The sequence below is a fragment of the Chrysochloris asiatica genome, unplaced genomic scaffold (genome assembly GCF_000296735.1).
Source record: "Chrysochloris asiatica unplaced genomic scaffold, ChrAsi1.0 scaffold00069, whole genome shotgun sequence".
Classification (NCBI taxonomy): Eukaryota; Metazoa; Chordata; class Mammalia; order Afrosoricida; family Chrysochloridae; genus Chrysochloris; species Chrysochloris asiatica.
The window spans coordinates 1054375-1069428 of record NW_006408587.1 but is presented as its reverse complement, the minus strand read 5'-3'; the positions used below and the strand labels follow the sequence as shown (position 1 = coordinate 1069428).

The following is a 15054-nucleotide window of genomic DNA, read 5'->3' as shown; positions in this document are numbered from 1 at the left end:
TCTTTCTCCCGCGGAGCGGCTGGTAGTTTCGAACTGCTGGCCTTAAGGTTCGCAGCCCGATTCGTAACCACTACGCTACCAGAGCTCCTTAGCATATGTAAATTAATTGTAAGGATAAAAGCTGCCTCAGCGCTGTGGGCTAATGCGTCAGACTGCAAAGTCGTTTGAACTGCAAGGTCAATGGTTTAAGCTCACCAGCTGCTCCTTGGAAACCCTATACAGGGTCGCTATGTGTTGAAATCGACTCAATGGCACTTAACAACAACAAAAGTGCTTGAAAAGTTTGTTCTTGTCAACATTCTCTATGCTTTTCAAATTCCAGCCCAAATTTAAGCATATTGGGAATGAATGGGATAATTAACAAGGAAGCTATAAAGGAGGACACAGAGAGTCTCTTACATTTGGTGTCTAAGGGGAAATGACAACCCGGCATCACTGACAGGATGACAAACCACAGCCCTACCTGACCTGGAGACTGTGGGCAATACTGTACTTATACCAATGGTCTCAAGTTCAGAGAGGAAAAGCATCAGAAAACCTGGAGTCTTCTGTTTTTAGTAGAGTCTAAAGATTCTAGCAGTCACCACCTGGAATCCAGAAATGTGGCCAGACTGGGAGTGGAGAAAGTGGCAGGCCGACACACCATGGGATGGAAGTCACGTGGTCCTCTGTACAGGCATCTGAGAAGCTGTCACAGCATCTGTCCCAGCAGCAGGACATCCTTCAAACACCATACCAGTTTGCCATCTAGACACAGTGGAGGAGAAATAGAGATGAGACAGAAATGGACACACTCTGGTCTCCCACTGTCCACCCCAATGTGCACCCATGAAAAGTGGGGGGAGGTGCATAGCACAGGAGATCAACCAGCATTCTGGGCGCGGCCTGGACAGCCATCACTATTCCCCTTCCTACACGGAGGAACAGGGTTCTTCAGGCTTTCACCTGCTGAGTGGACTCTGCTGAATCTAGGACCAACTCTCACCCACATCCCCTTTGAACCTTCCTTAATCCCAGCTGTTCTTCATGACTCCAGCCCCACCCTCCCTCCATTCCACTCATTCCTCAAAAAATGACAATGTCACATACCACATTGCTGAGAAGGACAAGAATGCAAGAACTATCACGACCACCACAGAGCCCAGTCCAACACCCACCATCTGCTGCAGTGTGAGGGATGAATCTGCAGAACAAAATCACATTCTGAGCTGAGCAGATGTCACCAAATCATGGCACTGTTGGGAGACACACGTCCAGCTGTGCTTGTTCCATTGTAACCCAAAGCTTGGTTCCAATTAATCAACAATCCCAAGAATGCCCAGGATGCCTTTGGGCCCTGTGTGCCCGCTCTGAGGATGTTGAACCTCAGGAAACCACAGCGTCAGCATTTAAAATTTTTTTTCTGAAAAGAAGTATAGAACTGGCCACATTCATGCTACAAGGGAGAGAAAAGTTTGAACATACAAACACTACACACTGTGTTGGCTTTCGATGGTTCTCTCAAGTCAATTATGTTGAATAGATTTTTTAGAAGCATTCATTCTTTATATTGAGGAAGAAATTATTCTGACATTATTTGAATTTCTCCTCCAAAAAGTGATAGCTAACGCTGGTGGTCAACATATAGCAAGCAAAGATATTCTGTTGAAAAGTAGTTAAGAGTCATTGAGTCAATTCCAACTCATAGGGTTTCTGAGGAGGGGCTGGGAGTTCAAACCAGCGACCTTGTGGTTCAAACCGACCTTGTAATCTAGTGCTTATCCCACAGCACCACGATAGTCATCCCATATTTCAACGAAGAAGGAACCACCTGCTCTGCTCAGCAGGTTTCTGTGAGAATAAGTTAAACTGATGTAAAATCTCTTTGAAAGACATATGTTATACTTGGGAAGCATCACACACCAATTCCAGGGAGATCCCTGGTTATAGTCAAAAACATCTGCTAATTGCACATTTGGACCAAGTGACTAGATCAGACCATCATGTTGTAGACTAGAAGACAGATCTGATTTTAAGCTGCAAACACTTATATAGCGCTTAATGTGTTTAGGCATTGTTCTAAGCAACTCATAAATATTAAGTCATTTAGTATCTTAACCATTCTTTATACTGGGCACTAGTCTTATTCACATTTTATAGATGAGGAACCCAAGGCATGGAGTGTCTAAGCAATTTGCCCAAAGCCACCAGCTAGTAAATGACAGAGCCAGGATTCAAACCTAAGCTGTCTACCTACAGACACTGTGTTTCTGAGTATAGCAACCATGCTTTCCAGTACTTAACAGATCTGCATGGAGCCCTGCCTGCCACAGAGCATACTCTTTCCACCCAGAAGTCTTAAGGGGTCATGCCCAGACCTTTTCTGCAAAAGCTAATGAAGGCAGGACCTTGGGTTGTAGCAGTTCAAGTTTTCTCTTTGGAAGAAGCAAAAATCTGCAGGCAATGATTCTAAGTCATTGGAAAGAAGATGGCGGCTGACTCTACATGTATCGAATTAAAATAAATAAAGCCATGGAAGTAAGGAAGTGCAGACATATCCAAATTATTGCAGATGATTATACGTTGTTATTATTTCATTTTGGGGGCCCCCTTTTGCCGATGCTCCAGGGGGAGGTGCTTAGTCTGCCCATGGAGTAATCTAGTACTGCCTTCCTTGAAAGAGCTGTAAACAGCAAATGCAAAGACCTACTGCTGTAAACTGGGGGTGGAGGAGGACTTGAGAAGAAAAATAGTAGCCCCTCAATGTAAGGAACCCTTCAAAACATAAGTAACTTGCTCTCCTGGCAGTGAATGAAGCACATTTGAAAACAGTTCAAACTGCTTAACCTTTTCTTCATCTAATCTGCACTGTCCATATGGTAACCATTAGCCACATATGGCTATTTCAAAGTTAAATTAAAGTTAAATTAAATTTAAAATTCAGTTCCTCAGTGATATGGTTGAGCTGTGTCCCCCTAAAAGTGTTGTAAATCCTAACTCCTATACCTGTGGTTAGGAGTCCTGGTGTGGTGCCACAGGATAAGCAATGGACCTCAAGGTTGATTTGAACCACAAGGTTGGCAGTTCAAACTCACCAGCTGCTCCTTGGAAACCCTATACAGGACTGCTGTGGGTCGGAACTGACTGGACTCGACGGCACTTAACAACAACACTATAACTGTGGTTAAGGAGTCCTGCTAGTGCACTGGTTAAGTGCTTGGCTGCTAACTGAAAGGTTTGTGGTTCAACCCCACTATCGGTTCACTACAGCAGAGAGTTGTGGCAGTTTGCTTCCATAAAGACCACAGCTTTGGAAACACCAGGGGGTAGTTCTAACCCCACTTAGAAATGGGGCCTCTTTGTTACATTAATGAGGCAGTATTAATGCCCAGTGTGTTTTGAGTCAGATTAAGGAAACAGAGGTGAGAAAAGACAGATGAAGACACCACATGAAGATCACCGAGCTGAAAAGACACTCAACTGGAAGAGAATGCCCTCCCCTAGTGCCTGCCCTGAATGTAGACTTCTAACCTCCTACACTGTGAAAAACGAAATGTCCGTTGTTAAAGTCACTCACTTGTGGTATTTCTGTTACAGCACCACTAAATAACTAAGTCATACTAGCCACATTTCAAGTGCCTAAAGACACATGTGACCAGTGGCTACCATATCGGACAGTACAGATTTAGAACATATCATTGCAGAAAGTTCTCTTGGTCGCTGCTGCTCATATCTCTTCAACCAGGTTAAGAACAGTTTGGTTCTACTAGAAATTCCACAGTGTGCTTGACACCAGCAAGAGCAGCCATGAAACACACCGCTTGTTAAATATCCAGAATAAAAGGGCTTTGACCTTCTTAAAGTATCAAGCTATAAAATGCAAGGAGGAAGCATGGCTAAAATAGAAATTAGTAAAGAAAAAAATTGAGGGAGTGACTAGATATTAAAACAGTATAAAATCTGCATAGGAATACATTGGAATAAAATGAAAAGTCTAGAGACTCAAAATAACTTCAAAGGTTGAACACTGCAGTCAGTTTCCCCAAATCTGTATCTTCAGACCACCACTCCCTAGTGTTGTGATTTTAGACAAGTTATCAGACATGGGGAAGATAACCAATATTATCCACCATGTAGAATTATTTAAGAAACAAATGAGTTAACACATGTTAAAACAGTGCCTGACTAAGCAATAAGCAAATATTATTGTTTTCTTATTACTAATAAAATATTTGTTTTATTGCTTAAAATAAATCTAACCAGGGATGTAAAACAGCTATATGAGGAAAACTACAAAACACTACCACATTTTAGTTCTCTAAGCAGCACCATGGTAGTTGACAAGAACAAGTTCCTTATAAAAGGTGGTAAAAAAGGAACCAAAAAGAAAGTGGTTGATCCATTTTCTTAAAAAGATTGGTATGGTATAAAGGCACCAGCTATGTTCAATATAAAAAATACTGAAAAAACACTAGTCACAAGGACTAAAGGAACCAAAATTGCCTCTGATAACCTTATGGGTCATGTTTTTGAAGTGAGCCTTGCTGATCTGCAGAATGATGAAGCTGAATTGAGAAAATTTAAACTAATTACTGAGGATGTTCAGGGCAAAAACTGCCGAACCAACTTCCATGACATGAATGTCACACAATGGCAGACCATGATTGAAACTCATGTTGGTGTCAAGGCTACTAGTGGTTATTTGCTTCATCTGTTCTGTGCTGGTTTTACCAAAAACCTTCCACAACCAGATTTGGAAGACATCTTATGCACTGCACCAACAGGTCTGCCAAATCTGGAAGAAAATTATGGAAATCATGACCTGAGAGATGCAGACAGATGATTTGGAAGAAGTAGTCAATAAACTAATTCCAGACAGCACTGGAAAGGACAAAGAAAAGTCTTCGCAGTCTATTTTACCCTCTCCATGATGTGTTTGTTAGGAAAGTAAAAACACTGACAAAGTCCAAGTTTGAGTTGGGAAAACTCACGGAGCTTCATGGTGAAGGTAGGAGTTCTGGAAAAGCTACTGGAGATGAGACCAGTGCTAAAGTTGAACAAGATGACACCTATGAGCTACCAGTTAAGAATCTATTTAAAATTCAGACTTTTAATGATAACAAATTAAAGATCTTATGTGTGTGTGTGTGTGTGTGTGTGCAACAAAACACTACTATAAGAAACCAAAAGAGATCCTCATAAATGGAAGAACATACCATGCTCATGGATTGGGAGAGTTAATATTAGGAAAGTATCAATGCTAGCCAAAGTGAACTATATATAGAACGTAATTCTGATTCAAATCCCAACAATATTCTTTAATAAAATGGAAAAAACTAATCTCAAATTTTATGTGAAAAGGAAAGAGACCCCAAATAGCTAAAGAATTGCTGAAGAAGCAGAACTAATTAGGAGGCCTCACACTTCCCAATCTCAGAATTTACTATTCAACCATAGCAGTAAAAACAGCCTGGAAAAAAAAAACAAAAAACAGCCTGGTACTGGTACAATGACAAACACATAGACCAATGAAACAGAACTGAGAACCCAGCTGATCTTTGTTTATGGAATAATTCTATTATTTTTTCATTTCATTTTTCCACAAATTTTTGGAAACCCCCTCATGTATCCTAGAGAAATAAGTGTGGTGACAGAAATAGACATACATACATCCATGTTCAATGCAGCATTATCCACAATAGCAAAAAGATGGAAACAAAGGTGTCCATCAACAGAATGGATAAGGAAAACATGATACATTCATACAATGGTATATTAAGCAATGATAAAGAATAATAACAAGTATGTAAAATAGCTTATGAATGTATCTAGAGGACATTACATGGAGTGAAATAAGTTAATCACAAAAAGACAATCACTTTTATAAAAAGTCAATAATAGGCTTACACACAGAAAGTAACATTCTTTGATGGTTACTAGGGAGAGAGCTAGGGAATCTCTTACTAGACAGTGTGGTTAAGTGCTGTCAAGTCTGTTCTGACTTAGAACAACCCTATATGATTACCAAGACTGTAAATCTTTCAGAGAAAAAAAGTCTCATTTTTCTTCCATGGATCAACTGATGGCCTCAAACCACTGACCTGTGGTTCACAGACCAGGGCTTATCCTAAAGAGCCACCACGCTCCCTACTAGACAGCAGGTGAGTGTTAATTCTAGTGAGGGACAAGAGAAAAGTTAGAACAACATGCCCCAGGTAAATGATGACACTGAGAGGTATGCAAGAAGTAAGGTACAACTATTTCATGGGAAGTTAGATATGGTCTAAGTTTTAGCATAAGTCATACCTGACTTCTCTTACTGGCACTTATGCTTTGTTGTTGGTAAGTGCCGCCAAGTTGTCTCCAACTCATAGCTCCCCTGTATAGGATTTCAGAGGAGCGACTGGTGGGTTTGAACCACCGACCTTGCATTTCAAACCAACCTTGTGGTCAAATGCTTATCCTACAGTACCACACTGAACTCCACTAACACAATGATACTGAAGGAAGAAGTCTAAGCTGCATTGAAGCCATTGGCAAAGAACAAGACTCCAGGAATTGATGGAATGCAAAAGGAAATCTTTTAATAAATTGATGCAGCACTGGAGGGACTCATTCATCTATGACAAGAGATGTGGAAGACAACCACCTGGTCAACTGATTGGACAAAATCCATATTTGTGCCCGTTCCAGAGAGGTGACCCAACAGAGTGAGGAAATCATTGGGCAATATCATTTAATATCCCATGCAAGTAAAATTTTGCTAAAGATAATTAAAGAATGACTGCAAAAGTACATTGACTGGGAATTGCCAGAGGTTCAAGGTTTATTCAGACAAGGACATGGAATGAAGGATTTGATGCAGACATTAGATGGATCTTGGATGAAAGCAGAGAATACCAGAAAGATGTATACCTGTGCTTTATTGACAATGCAAAGACTTTAAACTGTGTGGATCCTGACAGGCTATGGACAACATTGCAGCTAATGGATATTCCAGAGCATTTCATTGTGCTCAAGAGGAACCTGTATGTACACCAAGAGGCAGTCTTTTGAATAGAAAAAGCGACATTGAATGTTTTAAAATCAGAAAAGGCGTGGACCAGGGTTGTATTTTTTCACCATACCTTTTCAATATGTATGCTGAGAAAATAATCTGAAAAGCAGCATTATATGAAGAAGAGCATGGCATCTGGATTGGAGGAAGACTCATTAACCTGTGATATGCAGGTGATACATTGCTTGCTGAAAGCAAAGAGGATTTAAAATACTTACTGATGTAGCTCAAAGACCACAGCCTTCAGTATAAGTTGTACCTTAATATAAAGAAAACAAAAATTTTAACCACTGGACCAATAAATAACATCATAACAAATGGAAAAAAGATTGAAGTTGTCAAAGACATCATTTTGCTTGGATACAATAGCAACACTCATGGAAGCAGAAGTCAAGAAATCAAACAATATATGCCTTAGTCAAATCTGCTGAACAAGATAAAGTGTTCAAGAGCAAAGATGTCAGTTTGAGAACTAATGTGCACCTGGCCCAAGCCATGGTATTTTCAATAGACTCATATGCATGTGAAAGTTGGACAGTGAATAAGGAAAACCATAGAAGAATAGATGCATTGTATTTATGGTGTTGGCAAAGAATATTAAAAATACCATGGACTGCCAGAAGAACAAACAAATCAGTGTTGGAAGTACAGCTAGAATGTTCCTTAGAAGTCAGGATGGTGAAACTTCATCTCTCACACTCCAGATATATTCTCAGGAGGGACCAGTCCCTGAAGAAGGACATCATGCTGGGTAAACTGGAGGCTCAGTGAAAAAGAGGAAGGCCCCAGATGAGATGGAATGGCACAGTGGCAGCAACAGTGGGTTCAAGTCCAACAACGACTGTGAGGATGGCACAGGACTGAGCAGTGTTTCGCTCTGTTGTGCATAATGTCACAATGAATTGGAACCAACTTGATAGCACCTAAGAACAGCAACATAGGAGCCCTGGTAGTGTAGTTGTTATGAACCGGGCTGCGAACCGCAAGGTCAGCAGTTTGAAACTACCAGCTGTTCCGCGGGAGAAAGATGAGGCGTTCTGCTCCCGTAAAGATTAACAGCCTCAGAAACCCTGTGCAGGGTCGCTATAAGTTGGAACCAACTCCACAGCACATAACAACAACAACAAGAACAGCAACAACAGTTGTGCTCACAGGCATGCCCAGGCCCTTGGCCTCATGGCCTGTTGGGTAAGTGTTACAAAGCTCCTTAAGCTCCCCATTCCTTTAGTTCTTTGGTGTCTGTCCTGTTGAGCAAATGTAACTCTGCTGATTAAGCACCCATTCTGCCAATAAGCCTCAGCCCAAAGGTGCTCAAGCAAATTTTGCTAACCCTTGTCTCCCCCATTAACTGCCTAGAGGCAGCCCACTCCATCAGGAAGTCCCTGAAGCCCACCACTGTGTCCCATGCTCTTGGCTCTACTACTTCTGCTGCCGCTGCTCTCTGCTGAGTCTCATTATCTCTAGTGTCACAACTATTTCCTGAATCAAGGGGGTTCAGCACAGGGATCTCAGGGTTCAAATGATGAGCTTCACTACGGGCTCCTCTTCCTTTCTTTCACTTTTTGGCCTTTATTTTTGAGTTTGCATAACTTAAAGTTCACTTTTTGTGACATACAGTTCTAAGGGTTTGGACAAATGCAGAGATTCATGGATCCATTACCCACCCTAGTGCCATACAGAAGAGTCCCTTCACCTGCACTTCCGCTGTGCATTCAAGTACACCCTTTTCTCCCATCTTCTGTCCAACATGGATATGCTCTCCATCCCTAGAGTTTTGTCTTTTTCAGGATGTCATATGGATGGAATCATTCAATATGTAGTCTTTGGGATCCATTTTTACTTTCTAGAATGCATTTAAGATCAACTGTGCTGTGTGATTCGGTAGCTCATTCATTTTTATTGCTGAATAATATTCCATTGTATGTTGTTGTTGCTAAGTGCCATTGACTTGGTTCCAACTCATGGCAACCCTGTATAGGATTCCTGAGGAGTGATTGGTGGGTTTGAACCACCAACCTACAGCACCACACCAGGACTCCAGTGTATGGATGCACCATAAATTGTTTTATCATGTCCCTGCAGAAGGACATAATAGTTGTTTCAAGTATTAGTGACTAGGACTAAAACTGAGGTAAACCTTTGTCTACAGAGTTTTGGGGTGACAATAAGTTTTTTAATTATTTGGATAAATACTTAAAAGAGTGTGATTGATAGGCTATATGTTAAGTCTATATTTAGCTTTATAAAAAACTGCCAAATTCTTGCCCAAAGTGACTGTAACATTTTGTATTCCAACCAGCAATGAATGAAAGTTCCTGTTTCATATCCTCATAAGCATTTGCTATTGTCAGATTTTGGAGATTTTAGCCATTTTCATAGGTACGCAGTTGCGGTTCACTGTTGTTATTTTTTTTTTTTATGACATGATATTGTATATTTTTTCATATGCCTGCTTGCCTTTTATATATCTTCTTTGTGGAAATGCCTGTGCCCAGTTTTCATTTGGTTGATTGTTTTCGTGGGTGTTTTGTTTTATTAACTTTTTATTGGGTACATTGAGTGAAGGTTCATAGAACAGATCAGAATTCAACAATTCTACACATTTTGTTTCCTCGTATTGTAACATTATTTATCCCACTTCCTCCCTATGTTTCCTGTTTCCATTCTTCCTTTTTTTTCTAACCTTTGCATATTTTGTCCTTGGGTAAATGCTGCACTTTTTGATGCCCACTGGTTGATTATTCTAAGGCATGCAAACCTCAATTGTGCTGCTGTTGTCCTTATCAACCTATCATTTGACTGATGGATGACTAAGGGTCATCGTCTCATAAAGCCCACCAGTATCTATCTGACCAGTAAACCTGGACTCTTTTATGAGTTTTGTTCCATATTTTCTCCCACTCTATCCAGGACCATCTAATATAATCCCTTTTAGAGTAGTTAGTAGTGGTAACTGGTCACCATCTAGTTTCTCTGGTCTCATCTAGAACATCATGGAGAGTGATGTTCACGTGATCCAATAATCCCCTAGCCTAACAACTTCATGTATCTTCCATTTTCTTCACTCTTCTTTCATCCAGCCAGGCATAATCTAATAGTTGCACCTTAGAGGGCTGTTCACAGCTTTTAAGTTCCCACTTGGTCCTCACAGAAGTAGAATGTAGAATATTTGTCTTCGTGGACTGTGTTATGCCAACTGACCATGGTGTCTCCTGAGATTATAGTCCTACACTAACATCTTTCTTGATGTTAGTAAGATCCCCTCCTCTTTTCACCTTTGGTAAGGATTATTTGAAGCCTAGTGAGATGACAAACTAATTAATCCCCATGTTAGGGTTCCATATGCATTGTTTGTATGGAGTGTGGTGGCTTTGTAGGATTGCAAACCACAAGGCTGGCAGTTCGAGCCCACCAGCTACTGTCCAGGAGAAAGATGATGCTTTCTGCTTCTGGAAAGATTTACAACTCCCAAAGGGTGGAGTCCTAGTGTGGTGCTGTAGGATAAGCACTGGAATGCTAACCACAAGGTCAGCAGTTCAAATCCACCAGTCGCTTCCTGGAAGCCCTACACAGAGTCAGTATGAGTTAGAACCAACTTGTCAGCACTTAACAACAACAACAAACCCCAAAGGTGTCAGGTACTTTATTTATATTATTAATTAGCAAGCTACCCAATCTCCTTGGTGGGTGACAAACACATCACATGAGCATAGTCCCACTGTTATTTGGTGGGAGGTACAAGTACTTTGGCTATAATAGCCATTTCAAGGAATTCACCGCACTGCATGGGCCCAGTTGTGGACACTTCCTAAACATATCCAAACCCAACATGAGACTGAGTTACTAGGTCTGAAGGCTCAGAACCATGGTCTCGGAATAGCTAGGTGAACTGTTATAGCATACTTCCTAAAAACAATGTTCCACATCTTAGTTTGGTGAGTAGTGTCTGGAGTCCTAAAAGCTTCAGGGGAGGGAGGTGGTGGCAAGATGGCAGAGTAGGAAGAAAGGCTGTAGAGCTCCTCTATAAAAAGATACGGAAAACCACATAAAGCAGATGCAGCTGAAGGTCTTGGAACTCTGCACTTCAGTTGAAGGGACTGAGAATTGGACTGAACGCTTACTAGGAGAGAGAGCTGAGCAGACGCAGCAAAAAAAAGGTGAGGCTGGTGACCTGTTTGGTTCCACCAGATTTGCTGCTGTCATCTTGAGATTTTGTGAGCCACTTCAGAGACAAGAAAACAGACTGGCATTGCAGAAACCTATCTGTGGCTCAGGGAGGTAAAGGTACATACAAACTTTTTTTGTTATTCTCTACACTAACATGGTGACCAGAGGCAAGGTTAGTCCTCACTCCAGTACACCTACAGGGAAGCTCCCACATGCTTTCCTGGTGACTGGAGACACATGGACGTAAGTACAGTTCTAAGCCCCATTAAAGGAGGGAGATGCTATCCTTGTAAACCTTGCTCAGGGGCCCTTGCTCCAAATCTGCAGAGTCAGCTCTGGCCAGGCCTGGACTAGCCCTCACTAGGAAAAGCAGCTGAATAGACAAGTGGACAGGTGCAGTGTGGCCATCTTGAACTTTCTCTAGAAGCTGTGATGGAACAGAGGAAACCTCTTATTGGTGGAGAGAAAGCTGTTGCCTGTTGGATCTTTTTCTTATTATTATTTACATTTTCCCCCCACTGCTGTTTGTTTTACTTCCATCTTGGGTGTGTGTTTTCCCTGCTTGCCTCACCTTACGGTAGACAGCAACCACATCTAGTAGACAGCCCAGCCACAATAGTCCACTTTACAGTCCCACCCAATGGACAAGAGCCAATATCAGCTGTTATACACTGGATCAAGGACAACAACCAACATCAGTTAAATCCATCCTGAACTAAACTTTACAAACAGCAAAAAGAAAATGGTACAAAAGCTCATCTTCTGATCACACCCACCAAGAGGCATTTGGTGAGTGCCTAAGAATACACCAACATATAATCATCAACTTAATACAAATACAACACCACCAAAATGTCTCGAAAGCAGCAATTTCTGTTCGCACAGAGAAACAAGACAGAGTGGCTCAAACATATGACCAAGAAGCAGAGTTATAATTTTTTTTTTTTTTGAGGAAAAAAAGGCATTGGATTGAAGAATGGATAAACAAACTTTGGTACATATACACAATGGAATATTATGCTACTTTAAAGAATAACAAGAAAGCTGTAAGTCACCGCATAACATGGATGAACCTTGAGGTCATTATGCTGAGTGAAATTAGCCAGTCACAAAAGGAGAAATACTACATAGAACCATTATTGTAAAAGATTAAGAAAAAGTACCCACACTAAAAGAGAGAGAGAAAAAATCTTTGCTGGTTACCGGGGTATATGGGTAAAGAATGATGTATGCACAATCTTGGAACAACAGGGCTCTGGGATCCAGGGATTGAGGCATGTTTTGAATGTGTAAAAGAGGGGAAATAGTGTTAAGATGCTTGGCTGTTTTTTGAATCTCGGTTTCCCTTGCCTACTATTGTAAAATAGACACTTGAGGGGGAGAGAAAGCAATAGCCAGAAGCATCACCATAGAAAGTTTGTAAATCCATCTTCAGCCTATAACTGATTGGTGGTGGTTATGTGCCATGGAGTCGGGTCCAACTCATAATAACCCTGTACAGGGTTTCCGAAGCTAGAAATCTTTATGGGAGCAGAAAGCCTCATCTTTCTCCTGTAGAACGGCTGGTAGTTTCGAACTGCTGACCTTGAGGTTGGCAGCCTAATTTGTAACCACTACATAACTAATTGGAATACCTAAAATGGCTAGAACTTGCCCAGTGAAGGAGGCTTCCTGTGAGCTTTTGAATTGCATAGACCATAAGTGGCATCCTGATCCTCATCCTGAACCTTCTGGGATGGGAAATTTCCACTGAAAGGACAAGCAGACCAGCCTGGAGTGGCTAGAAGAACAGACGATACTTCTTAGAAAGAAAGATCAGCAGGAAAAGTCAAAAACAAAAATGGCAGTCTGATTGACTACTACAAGAACAAGCAAGTCATTTGCCCAGGAGTCATCAAAGCAAGTGGTCAGGTCTCCTCAGGGCAAACCCCTTCCAAAACTGAAACTCAATGGGAATACATGAGCAGGCATGTGGTCTTGCTGCTGACCACATTGGTCACCAATAAGGGGAAGAGGAGGGAAAACAGCAATGAAGTTGTGAGCTAAGTCTGACCATGTTCAATAGACTCCTGTCAACCTGGATTGAGACCTGGTTGGCCAGCAGTATAGCAAGACCTGGGGACTACTGTGCCTAGGGACAGGGACATGGCCACAGAGAACTAGAGCAGAGAGTGAAGCATCTGGCTGATATGAATGAGTGGAGATGCACAAGAACACCCACACTTGCAAATAGTACCCATTTGACCCAACTTCAATGGCTGGATACCAGAACTAGACTAGAGGAAGAAGAAAGAGGAAAAAAATCTGATACAATTTGATAAACTTGATCTATGGTTGTGGATGTAGTAGCTGAAAGGAGGGAACAAATCTTCACAGTGAGGATCATTCCCACCCCCTCCATACACAGAGTAGAGAGGGATTGGCAACTTGGACAATGGCTACCAAATGGGGGGCTACAAAGGCATGAAGTGACTGGATTACAAGAGGGAGCCTAGATCCAGAGGGCATGGAGGAAGGTAGAATCTCCACTGAGTAGTATCCAATATGTCCGGATGGGGCAGATGAAAGGAGATGGGAATAGGACTCTTGTGGTTCAATACTGAATAATTGCTACAGGTCTGACTGTGAGTGTTGGAAATGTAAAGGTAGGCATTTTGTAACAAAAGGAGGGGAGTGGTTGATTTTGCAGTCCAGGAGTGGAGGTCCCTGGGACCATCAAGGGAGAAGAGTGGAGTGTGGGACCATATCCAGAGAAGCAGCGACACCAGAGATGAAGGCAGAGACAATGACATAGAGAGATGGAGCGGCTGGGGACGCTGGACTCTGGGAGAGAGAGGGGCTATGTGCTGACAGCCAGGGGGCAGCCTTGTGGGGTGTACCCTTTGGTTGTTTGATGCATGCAGGGAATTGTAATCATTGCAATGAAACGAAATAAGATAGGATGAATGTAAAACTAATGTTCTCCCATGTAAACTATCACATAATTCACACACACACACAAAAAAAAGTATTGGAACTATCTGAAAAAGAATTTAAGAGAATGAAATGTAAGTACCTCCAAATGATTGACAGAAAGGTGGAGGAAAACAGAGAAGAATACAGGAAAGCATACAGGAGCAATCAAATAAAACAGATAAAAGACTGGAGATAATATAAAAGCTGTAAATAGGAATCCAGAAAATTCAAACTAAAATATCAGATACGGACAATACATTGAATAGATCTGAATCAGTGGAAGCCCAAATTAGTGAGCCTCAAGATAAGTATCTCAATATTACTAAGCTAGAAAAACAATAAGAAAAAAGAATGAAAAAAAAATCTGAAGAAAGTCTAAGATTCACATGGGACAGCATGAAGAGGAATAACTAACCAGGTATGCAAGGATGGTTCAATATTAGAAAACCCATCAACATAATCCACCACATACATAACACAAAGGAAAAGAACCATATGATTATAATGATTGATGTAGAAAAGACATTTGACAAAATCCTACATTCATTCCTCATAAAAATACTCAACAAAGTAGGAATAGAAGGGCAGTTCCTCAACATAAGTAACAGCATAGGTACACAGCCAACAGCCAACATTACTCTCAGTGGAGAAAAACTGAAAGCATTCCATTTGCAAACAGGATGCCCTTGATTACCACTCCTATTCAATTTTGAAGGACTGGTTACGAGCTGGGCTGCTAACCACAAGGTCAGTAGTTTGAATCTACTAGTTACTCCACGAGAAAGATGAAGCTTTCTGCTCCCTTAAAGATTTATAGTCTCGGAAATCCTATCCAGGGTCACTATGAATCAGAACTGACTCAGTGGCAAACAACCATTCAATTTTGTGTTGGAAGT

General features: G+C 41.3%; 1 protein-coding gene across 1 annotated transcript in view; it reads right to left on the bottom strand.

Annotated features, from left to right (window-relative positions):
• Positions 1–1058: 1058 nt before the first annotated feature.
• SUSD1 (sushi domain containing 1) overlaps positions 1059–15054 on the bottom strand; it is a 155207-nt gene continuing 141211 nt past the window's right edge. The window contains exon 14 of the mRNA XM_006864728.1: positions 1059–1183. Within this exon, the coding sequence (XP_006864790.1) occupies positions 1059–1183 (125 nt within the window). The remainder of the gene's footprint in view (positions 1184–15054) is intronic.